The 26,039-nt window shown below is 43.9% G+C and overlaps 1 protein-coding gene across 4 annotated transcripts in view; it reads left to right on the top strand.

Moving 5' to 3' along the window:
• Window positions 1-13,449: 13,449 nt before the first annotated feature.
• Window positions 13,450-26,039, top strand: part of LOC144669368 (uncharacterized) — a 28,656-nt gene continuing 16,066 nt past the window's right edge. For 2 of the 4 annotated variants that reach the window (XM_078531747.1, XM_078531745.1), the window contains exons 1-4: window positions 13,450-13,600; window positions 19,869-19,985; window positions 22,519-22,623; window positions 24,577-24,636. In XM_078531747.1, coding sequence (XP_078387873.1) covers window positions 19,917-19,985; window positions 22,519-22,623; window positions 24,577-24,636 — 234 coding nt within the window. In that variant the 5' untranslated portion in view covers window positions 13,450-13,600; window positions 19,869-19,916. Of the gene's footprint in view, window positions 13,601-14,918; window positions 15,011-19,868; window positions 19,986-22,518; window positions 22,624-24,576; window positions 24,637-26,039 lie in introns of those variants that run through there. The other 2 variants (XM_078531746.1, XM_078531748.1) reach the window with 2 other exon arrangements.

Here is a 26,039-nt window from a genome sequence, read left to right as displayed (position 1 = left end):
TAATTGGTTGAGTGGCCTGCATATGGATAGAAAATTATTAGACGATAAGTAAGATTGTCAGCAAGGTAACAGAGGACCAATTGAAGGTCAAAAGAAAACAGAACTAGTTTGCAAGGTGAACAAGCAGGGGAGAAGACCAAATGAAGATAAAAGCATAAACTTGTAGAAAGAGCGAGAGTAAGTTGCAAATGCAGCCGATATGAAATTAAAACAGAAATATAGGGCAGAAAGTTGTGCAGGGGCGGGCGGGAGTGAGTGCTAACCCGTTGAGCAGCCTGAGATGCCTCAGGGAGATTAGTTTAAGTTTTGAAAAATGGAATAAAGGTTGAAATAATTTTTAGGGGCATGTCCCCTCATGTGAAACTGTCACATTAACTTTTTCAAAAAGTTTTGTGTACTTAATAAACCCTTCATGAAACCTCATCCTGCCCGTGGATGAGGTTTCATGAAAAATGCGAAGGCCGCCTGGGCTCTTCGCCTGCCCATCAACCTTAAGGTTGGACGTGCAGCATTCTTCACAGATTTAATTACTTTGGTAAAAGCAAAAAACTGCGGATGCTGGAAATCCAAAACAAAAACAAAAATACCTGGAAAAGCTCAGCAGGTCTGGCAGCATCTGCGGAGAGGAACACAGTTAACGTTTCGAGTCCGAGTGACCCTTCAACAGAACTAAGTAAAAATAAAAGAGAGGTGAAATATAAGCTGGTTTAAGGGGGGGGGTGGGACATGTAGAGCTGGATAGAGGGCCAGTGATAGGTGGAGATAACCAAAAGATGTCACAGACAAAAGGACAAAGAGGTGTTGAAGGTGGTGATATGATCTAAAGGAATGTGCTAATTAAGGGTAGAAAGCAGGACAAGCAAGGTACAGATAGCCCTAGTGGGGTTGGGGTGAAGGAATCTAAAAAGGCTAAAAGGTAGAGATAAAACAATGGATGGAAATACATTTAAAAATAATGGAAAAAGGTGGGAAAAGAACAATCTATATAAATTATTGGAAAAAAAAGGGTGGGGAGGGGGGGAATCGGAAAGGGGGTGGGGATGGAGGAGAGAGTTCATGATCTAAAATTGTTGAACTCAATATTCAGTCCGGAAGTTTACACAGAGAAATGCTCACTTGGGCAAGGCCCTGGGGGCAGTAATGGATGATTAATTGGGAGCCGAAAAAATGGAATTTAAGCAGAGTGGGAGAAACACAAAGGGGGGTTAACAAGACTAGCAAACTTTATCTTCTGGATGAAATTGACCGAGTTTCACACAACAACAGGATCATTGGCCAAAGACCAACATCAACATTAACAGGGAACTTCTGTCGATTTTGGGAGAGAAAAAAAGAAAGAGAGCTGCTTCCTTGAAGCTAATCATGTCAGCTTGTGGGAGGATTTTCCCCTAATTAATCTGATCATTGTTTCTGAGTGTACATTTTAATTATTCTCTGAATGCAGTCTTTCAGCTCCGATGTCCTTCAATGAACTCCCAGGAAGTTTCTGAGGCTCTTTTAAAATCCTCCCCCTGTACTTTCACGTACTGTATCCTCTTTAGTTTATGCATTATTATTTGACAGTCGCCCGTGTTAATGCATGCATGGAATCACACCCAAGCGCCGTCTTCAGGTGAAATAGGGCAAATTCTGCAGTTTTGAGTGAGTTAAATACAATAGAGGCTGTCATTGTGGGTAGCCCCATTGTCAGGGAGAGACAGCAAAATGCTGACAAGCCAGGATTTTACGGCTCCTCCTGCCCAGTGGGATATTGCGGTCCCGCCGAACTGAATGGATATTTAAATAGCTTGCCGCATCCCCCGGGGGAGGGGAAGACACCCCACAGCGGGGCTGTAAAAATCCTGGCCGTGATTATTTATTTTTTTTTAAATGATTGCGTTCTGCCTTTGCGTCTGCCATCAGTATCTGCTGTGGCTGAGTTGGTAGCAGTCTTGACTCTGAGCCTGCAGGTTGTGGGTTTGAGTCCCACGCCAGAGACCTGAGCACGAGACCCACGTTAACGTCCCCTGTGTTTTGTCGCCAGATGAGGTGTTACATCGTGGCTGCTCCGAGGTTGGTGCAAATGTTTACCCCTCAACTGAGATCACAAAAACTGTTTTAACTGGTCATTATCTCAATGCTGCTTGTGGGATCTTGTTTTGCACCAATCAGCTGCTGAGTTTCCTACACCACAACAGTACAGCCCTTGGCTGTAAAGTGCTTTGGGATGACCTGAGGCTGTGAAAGGTGCTATATAAATGCAAAATTGATTTGGCTAAAACCTGTAGTTAGAAGCATGATGAGATGCCAAAGTGTAACACTGAATTCAGTTTATATTGTTAGTGTTACAGGACAAAACAAACCGGTGTTTAAAAGACGAAGCAGAAAGGAAGAATTTAATAAAATTGAGCCAATTCTGATAAAAAAAAATAAGGTGATGGAAAGGGTACACCTTAGAAATGAAACATACCTACTGAGCAATCAAACTCATAATTATTGCATGGCTGCTTTTGTTGCCTGTGCAGGGTTGGCGATGAAAGGCTGTGAAGGCTTGGTACAGTGCCATCTGGTGGTCACTTGCATAACTACAGCGTGACATGTTTACATAAGCAAAATGTATTGGCCAGAATGTTGCTCCCAAGTCGAGGTACGCAGAGACAGGATTCCTGGCTCTGTGAACCCAACCTTTAAAAATGGCTGCCTACAGTTAAGATTTTTGTTCCAGGGTTGGGTGGGAGGAGGGTGCTGGCTGGATTAGAAGTTGGGCCCACTGCCCCGGAACGAATGTAAACAAGCGGATCGGGCAGAAGGCCTGCCTCTGTGCTACACCATTTTGATTAAGTTCTCTTAAAAAAAAGATTAACATGAAAAACAGCCCGCCAGCCCTCACCCCTCCTTACCACCCCCCATACTCCCCATGCCCCATCCATGCCAATCTATGCCAGCTCATGCCCCCACCAATATCCCATGGACCCTCAAGCTCCCTATGCCAACCCATACCCCTCTACCCACCCCCATGGGCACCACTTAACCCCATGCCCACACAATCCCATGTCCGTTTATGGCCCCTATGCCAACCAAGTGCCAACTCTTGCCAGTCTATGCCCCCACCACCATTTGCCCAAACCACCTCCATGCCAATGCACCTAGTATCCTTTGACAGTTCTTTGACAAGTTTGACAGTTTCTTGACAGCTTGGCAGTTCTTTGACAGCTTTGACAGTTCCAATGAGTTTGTGCACAGCTATGTTTACTTTTAACAATCCCAAAAGGTGCATACCTCTCCTAAAGGTGTCCCAGGAGCATGACTGATGTGCAATTGCAGCAAAACTTTAATTTATATACAAATCTTGTGTGATGTTGTTCAAATTGTAGATCAGAATGTACTTGTTAAGTTCAGGCTGAAAAGAGTTTACACAACGCAATTTCAACTCTCTTTCAAATTATTGGAAAAAATTAAGTCAAGAATACTGGGCCAGTTCAAGGACAAGTAGGGGTGAGCAACAAATGCTGCCCTTGCCAGTGATGCCCACATCCCCTGAGAGATTAAAACAAAGTAAGAATATTCACTATTAATTTTGTGTTGGAAGCTAATTTTAAGCATGTGGCTAGTTTGTTGAGGAAGGATATTTTGAGTGATTTAATTGGTTTTGCTTCTGCTTCATTTTATTAGCAGATTTTCTGCTGTTTTCAATGAATTGGGGCTTAGATAGAGTGGCTAGGAAGGACCTATTTTCCTGAACAGAAAGGCCAATGACAAAGGGCCTAGCTTTAAGGTAATTGGGAGAAGGATTCGAGGGGAGCTGTGCAGTAATAATTTCACCCAGAGAGTGATGGGTGTAGGTTAATAGAATAGATATGCTAATGAGTGATGTAGAACATGATTTATCAGTGACATCAGCAGTCATGTGCTTGAGACTGTGGAGCAGAAGGGAACAGTCTGTATTCATGTCAGACATACCTACTCTGTAACCTAACTTACATAGTGTTCGTAAACCAGTTTGAAGGAGGACCAGGGTAAGATTGCAGTCTCGCTAGATAAGATAGGCCACACACACCAAGAAACCAGCAACCATGCCACCCGTATATGAAACATGGTGGCAGAAGTAGGATCACCAGTCGAACGAAAGATTGGGGCCATAGATGGAACCACAAAGAGAAAGTGCGAGAAAAACCCGGTAGCAGTAAGAATCTACAGACATACCTAATGAGGGGGCAAACTGGAAGATGGTGACAATGCCAGCACCAGTTGAGCAGGAGTAGGAGTAGGAGTTGGGTAGAATCTGTAGCTGTAAAAGGGAGCTACAGAAATGCAATGTAAATAGTTTAAAGCATAGTTTTGCATTGTTGTTAAGAAGTTGACAGAATACTTGGGGGGAGGCGCGGTGTAATGGGTTAGTAGCTATGCTAATGAGTGATGTAGACCATGGCCTGAATTTTTCCCGCGTCAGGCGGGCTCAGTGGGAGTGGGCAGGGCGATCGCAGAGCCAACCGCTGCCTGTGATTGGCTCCGCACCGCCATTTTAAGGCCACCCAGTTTAATACGCGAGCGGTAGCGCTGAGCGCTACCTGTGCGGGCTGGGGGGAGGGGAAGGAGGGAGAGTCGAATCCAGTGCTCTTTCGCGCATGCGCATGAAAGAGCACTTCAATCTCCTTGAGGCAGCTCCGTGCCTCAGGGAGATTGAAGCGATTGTTAAAAAAAAATCTGAAAACATTAAAAATTTAATGAAACATGTCCCCTCGTGTGACTGTGTCACATGAGATGGGACATGATTTTATTTTTCAAAGAAACTTTTTATTTAAGTTGTAAAAGCTTCAGGAAATCTCATAACAAAAACAGAAACAGAAATACCTGGAAAAACTCAGCAGGTCTGGCAGCATCGGCGGAGAAGAGCACAGTTGACATTTCGAGTCCTCATGACCCTTCAACAGAACTCATCCGCTCGTGGATGAGGTTTCCTAAGAAACGTAAAGGCCGCTTGGCCTTTTTGCCTGCCCGCCGACCGTTAGGTTGGACAGGCAGCGTAAACTTGAAACTAATTACTTCGTTAATGGCCTTAATGGGCCTTTCAATTACTGGCGGGCGCGCAGCCAACTCTGGCGCACGCGCACTGAACGAAATACTGTGCAAGTACGCGATGACGTCGGGACACACGCCTGACATCATCACGCGTCATTTGACGTTCCAGTGTGTCGGGCCCGCCCCCGCACGCCGAATGTAAAATCCTGGCCCATGATGTGTCAGTGACATCAGCAGTCATGTGCTCGAGACTGTGGAGCAGAAGGGAACAGTCTGTACTCATGAGAGACACACCTACTCTGTAGCCTGTCATGTACAGTGTTAATAAACCAGTTTGAAGCAAGTACCAGAGTAAGACTGCAATATCTCCAGATAGGATAGGCCATGCATACCAAGAAGTCAGCAATGATGCCACCAGTATATAAAGAGTGGAGGCCTGGAACTCACTGCCTGAAAGGATTGTGATAAAGCAGAAACCCTCTTCGCATTTAAAAGACACTTGGATATGCACCTGACATGCTGTAAGCTACAGGGCTACAGACTAAGAGTTGGAAAGTGGGATTCGGCTGGATAGTTCATTTTTGGTTGGCACAGACATGAACGGGCCAACCAGCCTCCTTCTGTGCTGTAAACATTTATGAATGTATGATTCATCAATGATCAAAGGTGTAGTTCATCATAATAGGGCAAATATTATTGAATATATCTATAGTGAAATGCATGCAGATTATTTCCTGTCACTGTGATTCTAAAATAACTAATGTAAAAGAAGAATTTGTATTTATATAGTGTTTTTATGACTTCAGGTTGGTATGAAGGGCTTTATTTACTTCTGAGGAGCAGTCACTGTCCTTATAATTTTAACCCTTTAAGCCCTGGTAGCTATTTCATTGTGTGGTCGGATTCTGGGGTGTGGTGGGTGGGGTGGGGTTGGGGATTGCCTTTTCTCCGAAAGTATGCTGCTCAGATCTGTACTTTCTTAAAACCATTACTCTTTATTTACAGCAAGTACTTACACATCTGGACCTCTACACAAGGTCCATGTGGAGCTTCTCCTCCTTCCAGATCGCTCTTACTTCTCAGTCATGTGATCTGACATCATTATTACATTAGCATCATGTATGCTTCTGATGTTAACCCTTTACGCTACATCTCCCCCCAAGCCTATATCCCTATCATATTTACATCCTCCTACATCTCCCCGCAAAATCTCAGGCTTCACAGGGTTAGTCTCTGAGGTGCCTTGACCAATCTCCCTGATCTCATTCTGATCTCTTTTTGAGGTTAAGGATATTACATACTCTCCCTTCTGTCGGTGTGAGTGTTCTTCTCCTGGGTGGTTATAGAGCTTGTTGTGAGTCTTGCTTCATCAGGATCTGAGTAGTAAGCCCAGGTTTCTATTGGCTTTCTCGCCAAGGATATTAAGGCGCTGCAGTTTCTCCTTATGATAACCTGGCCTGTCTCAATCCTTTACAATCTTGGTTGTGGAGTTTTGTCAATGATTGTGCCTTCCTTCTGTTGATCTTGAACCCACACTCTCACCCCAGGCTTCAGCACTGGGAACTCACATGATTATGTTTCTGAGCCTGGTTGCTGCCTCACTTTTTTTTTTACCATTTCATGGTCGTTCATGGTGATATTGGGTGTGAGTTTTTGTTATCTAAACAATAACAACTGAATGGCACTATAAATGTGGGCAGGAGTCTGGATTCTTTGTACCGAGGCAACTGCCAAAATCCGCTGTTCGCATCCAATTCGATAAATAAAGTGGTCTTGGCTAGTTTGGCAAGGCTCTCATCCACTGACGCCAACGGGTGGATGTCACGTTCCACTGATTTGTTTAGCTAGGTTATATCCACGTAGATTCCATTTGACTTTGGGACCGTGACCATTCCTGAACACCGTATTGTTGGCATGGTGACCGGTGAGATAACTCCCTGCTTTTGTATCTTCTCAATTTCACCCTTGGCTTTGTCCAAGAGTGGATGAGGGACTTTCCTCGGTGTAAAGAGGCAAAATGATTTAGCATCAGCTCGTAGGGTGATATGGCACTCGGTTTTTACCTTCCCTCATCCTGTAAACAATTTTGGAAATTTATTTTGAAATGTACTGCTCATCAGTAACTTCATCCACTTTAAAGATTTATTTCAGTTTTAGGCATGCCTTTCTGCTTAGTAGAGAGCATGCTTGATTATGAATGACATAGAGAGGTTCAAAGATTCCTCAGTCTTTATATTTCAGTTTTGCCATGATTTGTCCTTTGAGTTTTAAAGTTGTCCCACCAGGACCCTGTAATTCGATAGATGAGGGTTGCAATGTAATTTGTTTGAGCCATTTGACTTCATCTGATAAAACAGAAACCCCTGCTCCTGTGCCTAGTTTTAAACTCTATGGGGTGTGCATCCAGTTCGAGTTTAATACTTGTTTTCAGCATCATTTACCTCCCCCAGGAAGGTTAGTTCCTTTGCTGTGGTTCTCCCACTTCTTGTACATAGCTCTGTTTTAAAATTCTCCCTCTTTTTACAGCTTGTTAGTGTTTTTGAGCGACAAACAGTTTTCAAGTGGCCTATTTTTTTCACAGTTGTGGCACTGCACCACGCCCACTGCTCGAAACATCTTGAAGAACTCCTTCTAGAATGAATTATTCAAACTGCAGTAACTGTTATGGCGAAAGTGAAAGAAAATAAAGGCTTTGCTTTTATATAGCACCAAAATTCCTCAGGGCCAACAAAGGATAAATATTGACCAGTACTCCTTCGTGAACTACCCTGCACTTCTTCAAATAATGCCTTGAGTCTTTTATGCCCACCTGTAAGGGCAGATGGGCCACATGTTACCAGAGTACTTGTCCTTAATGCCTTGCTCAGTGTTCAATCCTCCTGCACAGTGTTCTGTTACAGAACAATGTGTGACTCCTCGCGTCCTATTACCATTTACCCAATATCTCTCCTCTCCGGAAGGCGCTGGTTCCCACTGAGCAACAGGTCCAAGGGTACCTCTTCCAAGCACTCGTTCCTCATTTGTGAAGCTGAACAGTGAGCGCTGGGGCATTTAGATCATGGGGTGCATCACGTCCAAGGCCAACCCCATCCATACGTGTACATTCCAGAAGAGACTAGTATGATTGAGAGCAGGAACCCACCAAAATTTCTTTGAAAATCTCACATGGAGATGGTAACAGTCGTCCTAACCCAGCACTACTTTGGTTTAACAAATTTAGCACATCAGAGGGAAGTTCCTGTTGAAAGCGGTTGAATTCCACAGCATCTGTTAACTTTTATTTTTAAAGTTAACAGTGAATAAACATTTACTTGTTTTGACTTAACCTGTAGATTAAAATCTTTTTCTGGAAAGGATAACTGCAGCTTTTTATAGAATTTAGAGCTGTAATTTGATCTGGGTCAATGGAGTATAACTCCATTCGAGTTATATTTATTATTTGTTCTCTTTGGGTCTTAATAATGCTCTCACTGCCAGAACTATGTTAACCAACTTGGAGGAATGACAAGACTCCATTTCTCTGTGACTAGATCAGGCTGCTCACAACCTTGCACTATTAGGCTCTGAGCTAAGCTTCCAACTCGAAAATCAGCAACATAATCGCTTCCAATCTACTGCAGGAAACCCTTATTCTTGCCTTGGTTATCTCTAGACTTGGCTATTTTATTCTTGTCCTGGCTGGTCACCCATCTTACATCCCCCATAATCTTGAGTTAATCTAAAACTCTGCTGCTCATATCCTAACTTGCACCAAGTTGCATTCATCCATCATCACTATGCTTGTTGACTTATATTGGCTCCCAGTCTACCAATTCCTCGATTTTAAAAATATTTATCCCTGTTTCCAAATCCCTCGTGGTCTTGTCCCTCCCTTGCACCCCCATCTCTGTAACATTCTCCAGCCCTACAACCCCCTGAGATATCTATGCTGTTCCAATTATGGCCCCTTGCACACCCCCCATTTTAATTGTTCCACCATTGGCAGCCGTGCCCTCAGCTTCCTGGGATCTAAGCTCTGGAATTCTCCCCCTGAATCTCACCCTCTCTCTCCTTCTTCGAGGCACCCCTTAAAACCTACTCCTTTGACCAGCAGCTATAACTCCTTTTGTTGCTTGGTATTAGAGTTTGTATGATTTTGTTCCTGTGAAGGAACTTGGGATGTTCTGGTACCTTAAAGGCGCTAGATAAATGGATGTCATTGTTGCTGCTGTCAGCCCATAAAGGCCAGCACTGGTTGACACCTTATGTTCTTTAAGCAGTTTTGAGCACACCCATGCATTAATACTCTACCACCTATAAAGTAGACTAGGATGGGAATGTTGAATGGGCAGCTTATTGCACACTCTGCCCAATTCTTTCTATTGCCTTCAATTAAATTGTATGTTTCAGGCAATTAGCGGCTCACAGCTTTGACCTCACTTAGGACCCCTTTCAACAGCTACAGATTGCAGGAGAGTGACATCCATCTTACTGTTTCCAGGTGCTTACCTATATTGTCCATTTCATGAACAGCAGGGAGCCCACGGTGAAGGAAACAGTAATGAAGGAAGCCACACAAAGCGCCTTGGCAAACCTACAGTGCCTTTTGAATATTACAAAGTGCTTGTTGCTCAGGAAAAGCCCATGCAGCTCAACTCCAGTCCATGCCAGTTTTCTTGCTTCACACCTTCCTCATCTCACCCCATCAACATACCTGTCTATTTCTTTGCCCCCTCCTGTGTTTATTTAACTTTTACTTAAATGCATCTATGCTATTTGCCTCAACCACTCCCTGCTGTAGTGAATTCCATGCTCTCACTAGTAAGCGGTTGGTTAGCTCGGTTGGCTGGACAGCTGGTGAGTGATGCTAACAGTGTGGATTCAATTCCCATACTGGCTAAGATCATCCATCTGTGGTGACCCTTAGGTTAAACTCAGCACCAGTTGTCTCTCTCTAATGAGAGAGCAGCCTATGGCCCTCTGGGACTGCAGTGACTCACATTCTCACCAGTCCCTGGGTAAAAAGGTTTCTCCTGAATCCCTGACTGGGTTTATTCGTGACCATCTTATGCTTATGGCTCCACTTCAGGTCTTGCCTACAAGTGGAAACATCTTCTCTGCCTCTACCCTATCAAACCATTTCATGATCTTAAAGATCCCTATCGCCCTTCAGTCTTCCCTTTTCCACAGCGAAAGGCCCCAGCCTGTTCAATCTTTCCTGATAGATGTAGTAAATCTATAGTTTTCCGTAGATTGGTAAACTTTGATGACAGGCAATAATCGAGAGGACTGCCCACCATTGAGTTCGCCAACTTTTGGAGTAAAAATTGACTTTAGTTGACTCTAGTTCGCTTTTGAACAGCAATTTTTCTTTCACCCAATGGCGAAGTCTGAAGAGTAAGGTGGTTACTTGATGCGACCGAGACACTCTTTAAAAAGCCAAAAAAGGAAATCTTCAACCTTGTTGAGGACAATGTTCCTGCCAACAGATGAGTAAATTAAGTATTGGCCAATTGCCCCAGTGTGATTCCTTTCATTAGACTAAAATTTAGATAATGTTTTTAAAAAACCTGCAGTGGAGTCTTGTAAAGTTTTAAGCCTGGATGTATATTCCCATCATATACTCTCAAGAAAGCAAACATTCAGCCCAATGTGTCAGTGCAGATGCTAGCTCCACAAAGGATCTATTTATTTTAGTTCCATTTCCCTGTTCTTTGTAACCTTTATAATGTTTTCTCATTGTGTTTATCAAATTCCTTATTAAGCATATTTGACTTGGTTTTAATAGCCAGTTGTGGGAATGTAATAAATGGTCTAATATGCTTCTATATCAAAGAATTCCTCTAACCTTCAGGTTTTGTGCTGTTTGTACTTTGGATCCTTTCTTACTGATTGACTAACTACTTGGAAATAACTACTCACTATTTAGCTTCTCAAACTGTGTCATCAAGGCGATCGATTTTATTAGGCGGTGCGTAGTGACGCAGCTTTCTCCATTACCTATTTTTAGCAACAATTAAGTCAGTAATGTGAGAGAAACTGAAATGCCAGTTGCAATAGAGGAAAATATACCAAGTATGCATCACACTTCCAGCAGAGGCATGTTGCATTTGCAAGTAGCAACGTATCAAAAGATTGAGATGATAGGATAAATTATGAGAGCCAAGCCTTATTAACATCATCTCAGCTCTCAGCATGTTATTGCCTACAGCGCACTCAAGAGTCTGTTGTTCGGGATAACATAAAGAGCATTACTGTAACAACCAAGTCCAAGTAACATTACTGATCACATATCCTTCTGTTATGACACAGTACATGGCAATGAACAGTCATTTCTTACACCGGTAGCACACATTAACACCTGTTTTTTCCTGCTTTATTCAACACAATTATCCAATGGCGGAGCAGGCTCAAAGGGCCGAATGGCCTACTCCTGCTCCTAAGTCCTACGTTTGAATGTTTTCATTAACGGCGTCAGCTTCGCTCGGTGGTTACTGCACTCATTGCTGAGTCAGAAAGTCATGGATTCAAGCCCCACTCCAGAGACGGAGCACGAAATCTAGACTGACACTTCAGTGCAATACTAACAGAGTGCTGCATGGTCAGAGGTGCTTTTGGATTGGATGTAAAAGAAGCTACAGTATTCTTGTGAAGAAGAGCAAAGTGAGCTCTCCCTGGTGTCCTGGCCAATATTTATCCCTCAACCAACATCAGAGAAGCAGATGGTCATTATCAGATTACTGTTCATGGGGGCTTGTGGTGTGTAAATTGGCTGCCACGTTTCCATTACAACATTGTCTACACTTGGCATGATAGAAATGTAAGTCTTTCTTTTCTTCCATCTTTTACCACATAACAGCTTTGATGCTATGAATCCATTGTGGGAGTTCTTGGGTGCCTTTTATAAGAGGGATGGTAAGTTGCTGTATAGTTTTTGGTCTCCGAACCTCAGGAATGATTTTATACCTGGATTTAAGGGATTAATTTGTGGGACCAGATTGAGTAACCCTGGTTTGTATGCCCTTGAGTTCAGAGGGCTGAATGGTAACCTAATTGAGATGAATTAAAGCAATAAAAGGTTTCGCAAGGGCAGATACATTATTTTCTCTGATGGGGAAATCCAGAACAAGCGGGCTTTCAGAGACTGATCTAATCAGGAAGCACGTTTTCACACAAAGGGTAATGAAAAACTCTCCCCTAAAAGGGCAGTGGATGGTGGAGCACCATTAAAATTCTCAATTCTGAGATTGCTCAATTATTATTAGGTAAGGGTATTGAGGGATACAGTCAAGATCTAACTGAATGGCGGAACAGGCTTGAGGGGTTGAATGGCCTCCCCCTGTTCCTAGGTTTCTAGACACACATGTTTTATAGCAAGTGAAGGGGAAAAAAAGGGAGAAGTGGATTTTACTTTTTTCCATCCGAATTTTATATATTTTGTACTTTTTTTTTAATGCCCCTCACATTGATCGCGAGATTGTGACTTTGTTTCATGCTGTGTCTTGTTTAATTGTTCAACATGTTAAAGAATGTTTGTTAGCAGGAACAAGAGAGAGAGAGCTGTGCGTCACTGACCTGGTGACACGGCATCACCCTTTTGGTACATTGACGGAATGCTGTACTGTCGGAGGTGCCGTCTTCCTGATGGGACATTAAATCTGAGGCTCTGTCTGCCCTCTCAAGTGCATGTAAAAAAAAAAATCCCACCACACCATTTCGAAGAAGAGCAGGGGGCTGTTCTCCCCGGTGTCCTGGATAATACTTATGCCTCAACCAACCTCACACAAAAATAAAATTGTCTGGTCATTATCATGTTGATGTTTGTGGGAGTTTGCTGTGCGCAAATTGGCTGCCCAATGTTACAACAGTTCCTACATTTCAAAGGTGGGTGTAATAAACCTCCCCCTGCTCCAAAATCCCTAAACCACTTCAGAACATCTCGCTGATCGTGACAGGCACTATATAAATGCAAGTCTTTCTATCTGAAAAATTAAAATGGTCCCAACCCCGGAGCATAAAGTTGATTATAGTATCCCCTTGGCTTTGACCCATCCGAAATCAGTTCAGTACAAGAAAAGAACAAAATTGGGATTATATAAACTTCTGCCCCACATGGTCTCCATATCCCTCTTCTCAGTTCCATTTGTTCCTTCCCTCCGTTAAAGGTCTATTATTCGTACTCTCCCCCACTTTTCCTCAGCTTTTCTCTCTGTCTCTCTCCCTCCCACTTGCTCACGTTGTCCTCCCTCCACTCTACACTTGGCATTTCTCATTCTGCACCTCCCACCCCTTGTTCCGCGGTCACTGGGACACTGAAACACGCAAGACTTTTTTTTTTGCAAGCCACCCACCTCAGCCTGTGAGTGGACGGACACTTCCATCAATCAGCTGGGCTTCGCACACTTTGACCGTCCCGCCCACTGGAAAAAGCACGTTTCCCTCCCACACAGCCCCCCCCCGCCCCGGTTTTTTTTTGTCTTTTAAATAAAAAGGAAGATGCTTTTATTTTCGTGGCTGTAGCGGTGTCAGCCACTGTCACTTGTGATACAGCCTGGGGACAGCGGCAGTCCTGGTGTTAACAGAGCTCAGTAGACAACTGGTAACTTTTTCAACTTTGCTGCAGGTAAGAGCAACTTTCGTGAAACTTTTACTGCGCCTAGTTCTTGGCAAACATTTTTTTTTCCCCCCTTAAAAATTGATGCACTTCCATCTCAAAGTGTCTGTGATCAGTTTCCGTAACCGAATCGAAAAAACTGTCTTGATCAATTTCTGGGTCAACGGAGTCCACAGGAGGAGAAAATTAACTGTTTTATATGTTTATTTCTGAAAATTTGGGACTCTTTGTCCGTTTCTTTCCCAGTGGGGCAGTCACCTCACTGTCAGCCTCCATCGCGTTGGAGTTACACTGAGATGTTTAAACCTTTGGAAATGGAAATAATCCCTGTTTATTGGTGCCTGGGTCTGTTAGTGAATGTTTCCTTTTTAAACTGACCTTTTATTCTTGTTTGCCCGAGACGTGTGCTTACATCCGGAACTCAGGGCAAATTGTTTAATCTCACCTGTATACATATTGAATACTCCCGCCCCATTGTATGTGTGCCTGTTTACATCATTATTTATGCATCACCTCAGGTTATCCAATGAAGTTAATTTTGAAGTAATTGAGTTCAAATTTCACCAGCTGCCGTGGTGGGATTCGAAACCAGGTCCCCAGAGAATTGCCCTGGGTCTCTGGAATACTAGTCCAGTGACAATACCACTATGTCATCGCCTCCCCTTAAATTGGACACACCAGCACTGCCCTGGTCCCTAATATCTGGAATTTCTCCCCTGGATCGCTGGCTCTCTTTTTTTAAGACCTACCTCTTTAACCAAGCTTTTGTTCACCTGTCTTGATGTTTCAAAGTGTGGCTCCGTGTCAAATTTTGTACGATGACAAACCCTGTGAAGCCTCTTTGGGTCTGTTACCGTGTTCCAGGTGCTCTGTTGTTGTCCGTGGGTCTGACCTTGACTCTTGCTGCACAACCCATTACCCTTTGCGAAGCCAAGCCACAGCTGTGTACATATGTTGATGTATGGGACGGGCAGGGTCCAGAGCTGCCCGAATAATCTCTAAAACGGGGTGGGCAGGGCCCGGAGGGGTTTAGGGGGGTGGGGAATGTCAGTTAGCTCAGTTGGCTAGAGCGTGGTGCAGAATGATACCAATCCCTGTACCGGCTGTGGTAGCTCATGGAGGCTTGCCGTCTTGCCTGACCCCACACTTGATGTGGAGTGGTGCCCCTCATGTTTCTTTAGTGGATAATGACTAACTACCTTACCAATTACCGATTGAATTAAGAGGACGCTCCCTTCCTGTGTGCAGTGAGTTGTGCTCCTGGCTCTGACAGGTTGTGTGTGCTGCAGCAGATCTCTGAGAGACCATGGTTTACCCGCTGAATCAACCACCAAATATTCCGCCCGTCACTTTCAGTGAGCTGCTCGTTGTGTGTTCAGCACTGTGGTTGAGTCGGAGCTGCCTGCTAAGCTGTACAAGGTTTGATTTCCAGCTTGTGTTCATGGCTAGGGTAGTGCAGCGAGAACAGTTGCATTGTTATTATTGACTTTAAAGTCCCTCGGTTATGGAGGTGGGGGCTGACTCAGCTGGGATTTCTGCTGCTGACCCTGCTGGGAGCTACTTGTGTGTAGACCTTAGGTGAGGGTGAGTATGCGCTCCGATGATCCCTTTGGTTGAGTATGCTGTCAAGGGGATCCAGTAACATAATGGTTCTGTTGCTTGGACTAGAAATCCAGAGGTCTGAGCTAATGATCTAAAGACTTGAAGGTCAGATCCCATTGGTAGCCGGGGGTTTAAATTCAATTAATCAAATAAGCCAGGAATTAAAAGCTAATATCAATGATGGTGACCATGAAACTACTGGATTCACTACCTTAAGGAAGGAAGGAAGGAAGGAAATCTCCCATCCTTACCTGGTATGGCCTACTTGTGACCCCAGACTTACAGCAAAGTGCTTGACTCTTAACTGCCCTCTGAAATGGTCGACTCCATTGTACTCAATAAGATGGCTCACCACCACCTTCTTGAGGACGATAAGGGTGAGGCAATAAATGCTGACCTTGCCACAACCCATAAATGAATTTTAAGTGTCGACCTCTCCATTAGCCTGATGTGCTGGAGCTCTTGCTTCCTGTGCCCATGGTGTAGAACAACAGCAAGAACTGGAAAGACATCTGAAGCAGGTGAAGCAAAACTACACGTACATCCATCAGAGTACGGCAAAGGAACAAGTTGAGGCAGGTCCGGTGGTGGCTGAATTATTTCCAAAACAGTGGCTGTTTTGTAATTGCCAACTTTCCTCTTGTTAGAACAAAATGTGTCAGTGTCCCTGTTAACCATTGACTCACTGGGTAGCACTCTTCCCATCGGAGTCAGTGTCCCACTCCAGAGACTCGAGCACACAAAAACTAGGCTGACACTCCTAGAATGGTACCGAGGAAATGCAGCACTGTTGGGGTTGACATCTTTCAGGTGAGACCATAAACCCAGGATCCCATTGGCGTCTCTGCTGAATATAAATAAAATCCCATGAAAGTATTTTGGGGGGGGGGGGGGAAATGGTTGGTAGTTCTCCCTGGTGTCTAATATTTATCCCTGAACCAACATCACTTTTTTAAAAATAGAAAATGAGTCATTATCACATTGTATTTTGTGGGGTCTTGTGTGCAAATTGGCTGCTGTTTTTTAAATTCATTCATGGGGTGTGGGCATCGCTGGCTGGGCCAGCATTTATTGCCCGTCCCTCATTGCCCTTGAGAAATTGGTGGTGAGCTGCCTTCTTGAACCGCTGCAGTCCATGTGGTGTAAGTACACCCACAGTGCTGTTAGGTGGGAATTCCAAGATTTTGACCCAGCAACAGTGAAGGAACGGTGATATATTTCCAGGTCAGGATGGTGAGTGGCTGGGAGGGGAACTTCCAGGTGGTGGTGTTCCCATGTGCCTGCTGCCCTTGCCCTTCTAGATGGTAGTGGTCGTAGGTTTGGAAGGTGCTGTAAAAGGAGGCTAGGTGAGCTCCTGCAGTGCATCTTGATGCTGCTACTGTGCATCGGGCTTGGGGGGAGTGAATGTTTAAGGTGGTCGATGGGATGCCAGTCAGCTGCTTTGCCCTGGATGGTGTCAAGCTTCTTGAGTGTTGTTGAAGTTGCACTCATCCAGGCAAGTGGAGTGTATTCAATGACACTCCTGCCTCAACTGGTTCAAGTCTTTGGATAGATTAATATTATAATCTATAGGATCAAATGAGTTTGAAATAGAAGCTCTGTTTACTAAAAGGTGAGTTATAATTGCGGTATTTGCTGAGAATCCTCTGTGGTCAATGACGTAGAAATTGTGTGCAGTCTGTGTGGATGTACAGATTTGAAAGACCTCAGCGATGCGTGCACGTAATATCATGCCAAATGTGTGAGATTATTGGGAAGAAGTGTGAAATATCTATTTATAGTTTGTACTGTGTAGCCCAATCTCAGTGAGTAACACTTTGAGTCAATAAATTCAGAGACTTGAGCGCACAATCTAGGCCAACTCTCCAGAGCAATATTGACTGAGTGCTGCACTGTCAGAGGTGCTGTCTTTTGGATGAGACTTCAAATCAATGCCCTGTGTGCTGCCTAACCCCTCGAGGAATGTCACAAAAACAGATGATCTGGCCATTTTCATAATGCTGTTTGTGGGAGCTTGCTGTGCACCAATTCACTGTCAGATTTCCAGCATCACGCAGTAACTACACTCAAAAGTGCTTCATTGACTGTATAGTGTTTGGAATGTCCTGAGGTTGTGAAAGGCGCTGTATAATTGCAAGTCCTTTTTAAAGGAAGGTTACTTAACTGATGCATTTTGTTTTTAAAATTCTTCCCACCCCAAGGGAGGAGCCCAGGCCGTTTAAGAGGGAAGCATTTTTCACAGAAGGGATAGTAGTAATCTGGAACCCACTCCCCAAAAGGCTGTGGATGCTGGGGGAGTAATTGAAATTTTCAAGACTGAGATAGGGTTTCTTTTCGTTAGGTCAATAATATATGGAGATGAGGTAAATTTCGAATGTCAGAACAGACTCAAGGGGCTGACTAGCCTATTCCTCGTGCTATGGAGGTGGGTGACCCCCAATTGTGAAGGGCACGTGGGGCTATTTTTGCCTCAATGATGCCCCCACCTATGAAATTTAAAAGCCCGAGGTAGGCAATGGGAACCACATTTAAACAGTTCTTCCCTAGTAAGTGGCTCAAGAATCTTGACTTGAGGCTTCAGCTTTTGCACAGCGAATGGTAATGACTTGGAGCTTACTGCCAATGAGGGTGGTGGAAGCGAAGACTGATTTCAAAAGGATATTGGATGGGCACTTCAGGGGAATAAACTTGGGAGGGATACAGGGATAAAGGGGACTGGAGCTGACTGGATTGTTCTACAGAGTGCCAGCATGGATTCTGGGCCGAATGGTCTCTTTCTGTGACCTAATGACTCTATGACCTGACCTAGGGTAGGAACATAATGAAAGGGTGGATTTAGTTTGATGTGGGAAGGCAATTATAAGGTTAACGGACACCATGGTCAAGGGTTAATGGGGCCCATCGTAGATTATCTTTTGAATTCAGCGGGCTCTGCATAGCCTGGGATTGAATTTGGGATTGTCTAGTTTGTCCATCTTTTTCTTTAACCAGTTGAGTCACAAGACATTTGAGATTCTTCCCTGAATAAGTGCCATTAGGCGACAGCAAAGGCCACCATAAACATTGTACAGCGCACTATGAAAAGGGGTCCTTTTAAATTCTCTGAAAATTCTGTAATCAGACGGACTTCAGAACAACCCAAAGTGCTTTACAGCCAATGAAATACAATAGAGGTATGAATACTGCTGTAATGTAGATGATAAAATCTATGATTTTATTTCCTTCCCTCATTTATTATTCCCTCATCTGGGCAAAAATCCATTAATTTTTGTTTACAATTGGCAAACGTTTGCATTCCATCCGGAGAGAGAGTTGTGTATATTTGTTAACCACTTCCTAGTTTCAGTTCGAAACATGTGATTTAAGCAGCAGCTGGAGGATTGACTTGTGCAATACATTTCCTTCCTTGTCTGGTGGGAAATCACCAGGAAAAATTAAGCCTTGCCCTGATCTGACCTAATAATTAAAGGGATTCCCTCCAATATTGCTTGCAAGAAAGAGATCTGGACTTGGGTATGGTGGTGGAGGCACATTGGCATTCAAAGTTCCTTTTAGAAGGAACCATCAATTGTATTATCTTTCTTTCTTTTTAGTAAAGCAAATGTGTCAGGGATTGAAAGGTTTTAGAGATACTATTGTTGCTTAACTTTATCCATTTCCTGCACCCCAGGGTATTGGGGAAGGAAATAAAGTAAAGGGTTGGTGGGTGGTGTGGGAAAGGAGCCCATGGCCCAATTCTCAGATGTAGACACCGGATGATGCAGTCTCAAAGACAGTGATGAATTCTTGTCAAAAGTCCTGGAATCCTGCCACGATCTAATATCTCCAGCTTTCAGCAGCCTCAAAATGGCCTTGCACTTGGGGCAGAGTGCCCTCCACCAACCACCCCACACCCCCACCCAACCCCTTTTGTTGATACCACTTTGACTTATTTCTAATAAAGATGCAAACTTCTAATTCAGATTTAAAAAATTGTAAGGAGAAGCAAGTTGGTCATATTACCACCTGCTCAGCACTTTTGACTTCCTTGATTTTTAAATCTGACTCCACTGATGGATTGTTCCAAAGCTGCTTCACCATTTTTTTTTTAAAGACCTGTTCTTGATTTGCTTTTAGTTTTGTTCCCTTTAATTCTCCACTGTACAAGGAGGTTGAATGAAAGAGCAGATTCTGTCATCCCTGAATACATACAAGAGCTCTCATTCTCCTGCGCACCTTTTCACTTTATCCCTTGCTTGGTATGTTTTGGAGTGTTTCAGTTTTAAAAATGCAGTATGCGTAAAATGTCCTTCGATTTCTCTGTACCTGTGACTCTCAAAGAATGAACTGAAGTTTGTAGCAAGCCCTGAATACACAGCTGGGCAGGATCGAACACACAAACAGCATGGCACCATGTGCCCGGTCACTAGGTGAATTGCCCTTCTCTTGGCAAGTGTGTGGGAATTGCGACAATTGGTTGTCATATGGACACCTAGACATCGAATTAGGAGTAAGAGCAGACCATTCGGTCCCTCAAGCCTGCTTTGCCATTCAAGAAGATCATGACATCTGATTGTGGCCTCAACTCCGCTTTCTGGCTACTCCTAATAACCCTTGTTAGTTTGATTTGTTGGCTTACAGAGCTGGACTGAGGACCATGCTAAGTGGATAACCGAGTATTCCCTTGTGTTTTAAGGAGATGAAACGTCTTTAATTGTGGAATGTAAAGCGTGGAGATGTTGAGATGAAATTTTATCATGTACGTCCGAAGAACTCACTAAAGGAACTACGAGGGGCCGTGAAGGATCTGATTGTGAGTACCTGTTCTATTTTTGTTCCTGTCCCAGTTTTCCTGTGAAGTACTGAACCCCTCCCTGTCTAAATAACAAGAGGGAACGTGAGGAAGATTTATAATCAATGGATGTTTCTGGAATCATAAAAGGAGGCCCATTGTGTCTTTGCCAGCTCTCTGGAAAGTGCCACCACTTAACTCCACTCCCCACGACCCTTCAAATCTTCTCCATTTTTAACATATATACCTAATTCCCTTTTGAAAGGTTTCTGCAGGATTTGCTACCACTGGCCTTTCAGGTAGTGTCTTCCAGACCATAGGCCATTTTGAAAACAAAACACAGCAATCTCTTCATCTCCCTCTGGCAATTTTGTTCATCTTTAAAAGAAAATCTCTGAAAGAATGAGAATATTGATATTGGAAAGCCTTTTCTAGTTTTCCCACTCCGTGTGGTGAGTACGATAATTGGTGTGCTACTTTTTTTTTATTCATTGGATGTAGGCATCGCTGGCTTGGCCTTTGTTGAGAGACATTTAAGAGTCAAACACATTGCTGTGGGTCTGGAGTCACATGTAGCCAGACCAGGTATGGACAGCAGATTTCCTTCCCTAAAGGACATTAGTGAACCAGATGGGTTTTTACAACAATTGACAATGTTTCCATGGTCATCATTAGACTTTTAGACCAGATTTTTCTTGAATCCAATTTCCACCATCTGTTGTGGTGGGATTCAAACCTCGGTCCCCAGAGCATTATCCTGGGTCTCTGGATTACTAGTCCAGTGACAATACCACTCTACCATTGCCTCCCCTAGTTATGAGGGGTCATGCACGTTTCCATGCATGTTGTAGCCCGGAGCCACAGACAGTGATGGTAGAGACTCCAACATCCTTTCCATCACATGGCTGACCAGGAATCTCTCCCATGCTTACCACCTGCCATTGGCATGTGTTGGAAGGGTTTATAGGTTGATACTCAACCTGTTTGACCGCATTATGAATGCCCCTTCTTTGGTCGTCAAGTCCTGGGGTGAGACATGAACCCAGAGCTTCTAGTTCAAAGGTAGGGACGCTACCTACTGTGCCAGAAGACCTCCTGAACATGATGATTAAGTGGCTAAAACTAGAGCAACCTGTGGAAAGAATGGGCTGGTGAAATTTTGGGTCCCAGTGTAGGCTTCTTTTTAAGTGTAATGTAAATTTAATGCCTTGAGCCAGTTCTATAAATAGTGAACTGCCCATGATGTCACAGCCAGCCATCCTGTCCCAGCTATTCAGATGACTCAGGCTCTTTAAGAGTCAATGTAGAAATTCCCTTCTACTTTTAACCTGTGGGAGACCAAATTTCAGATCAGTATGAGCTGTACTTCCCCCTCTCTCTTTATTTAGATGAATTGTCCTTGCCTTCACCCGCTAGGCCCACCATGTGTCGATGACGCCACCTTGGGTTTGACTGTGCTCTTATGCTGAGTTAGTTGTCCCAAGTCAGGGTAAGGATGTGAACTCAGTTGGTGGCACTCTTGCCTCTGAGTCACAAGGTTCTGGATTCAAGTCCCACTCCGGGGCTTGAGGACAAAAACCCAGGCTGACGCCCCAATGAGGGAGTGCAGCCCCAATGAGGGAGTGCTGCACTATCTGAGGCGCCGCCTTTCTAATGTGGTGTTAAACCAAGGCCCCCCATCTGCTTGCTTGGGTGGATGCGAATGACCCCAGGGCACTATTTTGAGGAAAAGCAGGAAGTTTATCCCTGGTGTCCTGGCCAATATCGATCCCTCGATCAACATCTCAAAAAGCAGATGATCTGGTCATTATCACATTTCTGTTTGCGGGAGCTTGTTGTGTGCAAATTGGCTGCCACATTTCCATTGGCTGCAAAGCGTTTTGGGACCTCGGGTGGTCATGAAAGGCACTATATAAGTGTGAATCTTTTTTTTTTTAAAACTGTTGGCTTCATCTTCCCCTACTAGGGATTGTGAGAAAGTTGATTAGGACTCCCACCAAGTTGTCAATTGTAGAAAATTCATGGCACTTTGAGTGCAGCTTGAAGTTGATTGGGAGAATGAGCTCTCACATGGGGTTTAACTTGCTATCCAGTCTCCTCCTCGAAGAATGCCTTGTGTAAGATACCGGAGAGCGGATGGAAACTTTCTAGAAACATTTCCCTGGGCAAGCTATTGCCTTCAAGGGAGAAATTTGGACAGGTTACTTATGGGGAAGGGGTGGAATCGATTGTGTTTGTTGCAGGGAGGGAGGTGAGAGACAGGAGCTGTGCCTAATTATGACCCCATGTTGCCCATCTCACTTGCATTGCTTGGGAAGGGCAGCAAATGGCAATGCTATTGTGTGTCATTAGGGGGGATTAGGGCATGGAGAGAGGAGGAAATGAGCATTTATTCTCCAGAGGAGACAGAAATTAGGGGTATTTGTCTTTAGATGCACTTGTTGGAGGCTAGTTGACTGCAGGTCTCGGAGTTGCAGGCATAAGGGGACAAAATGGTGGGTGAATATCCTGTCAAATATATAAAAATACAATAAATTCATTTTTTCTTTCTCAGGTGGCTTTCTTCTTCGTTATACTTCTGTCAGAAAGCTGTCTCGCTTGTAAATTTGATGGTTTTAAACCACACACCACAACTTATGCCGGGAATATTAAGAAGCTGGTGAGTTGCGGAGGGAATGGGTTGGGTGTGAGGGTTACTTGCTCATAGAGTCATTCACACAGAAAGAGGTCATTGGACTTATTGTGCCTGTGGCAATTCTTTGCAAGAGCCTCCAATTAGACCTGCTCCCCTTCCCTTTCAGGCACTTTCCCTGCAAGTTTTTTTCTCTTTTCAAATATGTGTCCAATTCCCTGGTTTGACAGTCACTGTTGCATCTGCTTTCGACAGCGCCCCATCAGATCGCGGCAACCTGCCGGGTAGATAAACTCATCAAAAGCAGGTCTGACAGCATCTGTGAAGAAAGAAACAAGAGTTAACATTTCAGGTTGTGACCTTTCATTAGAACTGGGAAAAGTTAGAAACGTAATGGGTTTAATGTAAAACAACATCCTTATCTCTCCTTTTATACTTTTTGCCGATTCTGTGTCCTCTGGTTACCGATCCTCCTCCCAGTGGAAACCGTTTCCCCTCATTTACTGTAATCAAAGCCCTTTCCTAATTTTGAACACTCCTATTCAATCTCGCCCTTAATTTTCTCAGCTCTCCGGAAAATAATCCTGACCTTTCCAGTTTCTCCATGGAACCGAAGCCCCTCGTTCCTAGTAACATTCTGGTAAACCTCAGGCCCCTCACTCCCCAAGGCCCAGGCATCCTTTGTAAAGTGTGCTGTCCAGAATTGGACTCATTGTCTGTCTTTCCCTGGATTTGAATGAGTAGATTTGTGGTGCTGTGCTAGAGGCCCAAGCCCAAATTTCAATTTTTCCCTGAAGGTGGAGCCTCTTGTAGTTGATCAGGTGACTGCCGGACGGGGATGTGACAGGGCAGCTTTGGAACACTAGATTAACCATTCCCTGCCTGGCCTTACAAAGGCCTGGAATCAAATATCGGAAAGTGGATGGAAACTTCTAGAAACATTTCCCTGGGCAAGCTATTGCCTTTAGGGGAGAAGGCAGGGTGAAAACCTCCAGCCCAACCTGCCGCCTTCTAATAGTGAGTTCACAAGCAGGCAGTCATTGTCTTCACTACAGCTAGGGGCTTGACAGGGTAGCTGCTGAGAAAATCTAGGGCACAAGGTCACAGCCTCAGAATAAGGAGTCAGCCATTTAATACTCAGTTGAGGAGAAATGTCTACATTTGGAGGGTTGTGAATCTTTGTAATTGTCTACCCCAGAGAGCCGTGGGGTGCATTCAAAATTGAGATCAATACATTTTGGGGAATTAAGGGATGTGGGGATAGTGTGGGAAGGGGAAGATCAGTCAGGATCTGGTTGAGTAGTGGCAGAGGCTAAAGGGGCCAAATGGTCTACTTCTGCTCCTAGTTCTTATGCTCCCATATTGGCCTAGGAGACTGCAGGGAGGGGCAGAGGAGAGAGCAGAGTGTAGAGGAAATTCAATCTTCATCTAAAAACTGGTTCTATCTGGGCAGCTCAAGTACATTGTCTGATGGTGCGCCATCTTATTAGAGTGAACTCAGGAAGCATTTTTTGACAAAGTATGAAATGTCTCTCTCTGTTTCCCCCTCAAAAGCCTGGATCAACACAGTTTAATCAGGTAAGGGATGTGGATCCAGAGTGGGAAATGGAGTTGAAAAGAGATCTATTGTGGTCAAATTAAACAGCAGAACACGTTTGAGGGACTGAATGGCCTCCTCCAGTTCATCTGCACTTGAGAATGAAATAATACTTTACATTTTATTTCAATGAACTGCAAAATTGGTCACATTAATTAACTGGGAGTCAATGGCTTTCTGGGTGAAGTTGGGAAATGAAACAGTTGGCACAGATTGATTGATCAAATGGCTTTTCCTGTTGTCAAAATATTGTTTTGTTTTTAATTAAAGCGCCCGTCTATTATATTCAAAAAGCAACCATGGAAGGAAAAAAAGTTCCTTCAATCGCTGTTTATGTATGTATGTTTATTTATTTATTTATTTATTTATTTATTTACTTACAGAGTGACAATCTTCCTACAGACTACAACCTCACTGTCTTCTTGCAGGACACTGCCAGTCTGGTAAGTTTTAGTTCAGCCCAGTTCTGTGTAAAGGACGATTAAATTATTTGGGTGGTGGGGTGGGGTTGGGGTGGAAAAGCCAATGATTTCAATTGGTAAAAGACATTTTGTGCAGTGACCAGAGTCCCCCCTCGTTTTCTAAGAGAAACATTCTACACGCTGGCTGACTTCCCTCATTCCAATACCTTCCCTGCCATTATCACTTTGCTGTTTGTGAGATCTTGCTGTGCACTTTTCCTACATTACATCAACGACTACTCTTCAAAAAGTACTTAATTGGCTTCAAAGCATTTTGGGGCATCTGGTGGTCATGACTTGTATTTTAGATAATGTCATTCTATTTTTTTTGTGTGTTTAACACACATTCGTGCTGCATTAGTGGTAACTCTTTGCAGGAGCACTTATTCTCTTTTACACGTTCTCTCTGGTTTGAAACCGAAACCATACATTTGAAATTCAAAATAATGTAAAAGCAGGAAAGCGCTGGAAATACTCAGTTTCCTCGCTTCACAGTCAAGTTGAGTTCATGTTTTGAGCCGACTATGACTCTTCTTCAGAGCTGTGACTGTGGAAGCCAGTCTTTGGTAGATACCTCCAGTCTTTGGTAGATACCTTATCAAACACCAGGAGGGAAATGGAAAGCAGTGAAAGTGACCAAGGCGAAATAGACAAACGGAATTCCCGTTGAAGAGCAGAGCAGAGCTTCTTCAAGGTAGGCTTTCCTGGAAGAGAAGCGGGAGTGGGTTAAACACGCAAAATACTGCGGATACTGGAAATCTGCAATAAAAGCGGAAAGCACTGGAACTACTCGGGTCTGGCAGGATCTGTGGAGAGAGAAACGGAGTTAACATTTCAAGTCTAATGTGACCCTCCTTTGGAACTCCCCTGAAATTCATCCTTCTTCCTACCTTCGTCTCCTCGGTCTTCACCTCCTCCTCCAATCTACAGGAGCCTTTGAAACCCATAGGGATGGTATCTGAACATGTCCCGATTTCCATTGGCATCTTGTGCTAAGAAATAACAGGTAGCCCAGCCTGCTGGGTAATACTCTGTGGATGGCCTTTTCTTTTCAAAAGTTAAATGGGATGAAAACCATCTGCTGAACAGCAGTGAAGCTCGTGGTGCACAGTGTGTGCTCTATTTGGTACGTGGGATTTTTCATGTAACTTTGCAAACTAGTCCTTTTTAATTCAGTTGCATTTCTGGTTCTTTTGCACCAGATTGTCGATACCAGCTGTTTGAAGTTTTAAGGGTGGGACATTGCAACATTGGGTGTTTTTTTGATGCTGCAATGATTTATCTCCGATAAAAGATGAGATGTGCTTTTCACTTCCTCTCGTCTTCTCTTATGTCCCCTCACAGGCAGAGGTAGAGGGAGCAGCATGCTGCATTCTAACATACAG

The sequence above is a fragment of the Cetorhinus maximus genome, chromosome 29, assembly GCF_964194155.1.
Source record: "Cetorhinus maximus chromosome 29, sCetMax3.hap1.1, whole genome shotgun sequence".
Taxonomy (NCBI): domain Eukaryota; kingdom Metazoa; phylum Chordata; class Chondrichthyes; order Lamniformes; family Cetorhinidae; genus Cetorhinus; species Cetorhinus maximus.
The sequence above is the reverse complement of the archived record's forward strand: the minus strand, read 5'-3'. Positions and strand labels throughout refer to the sequence as shown.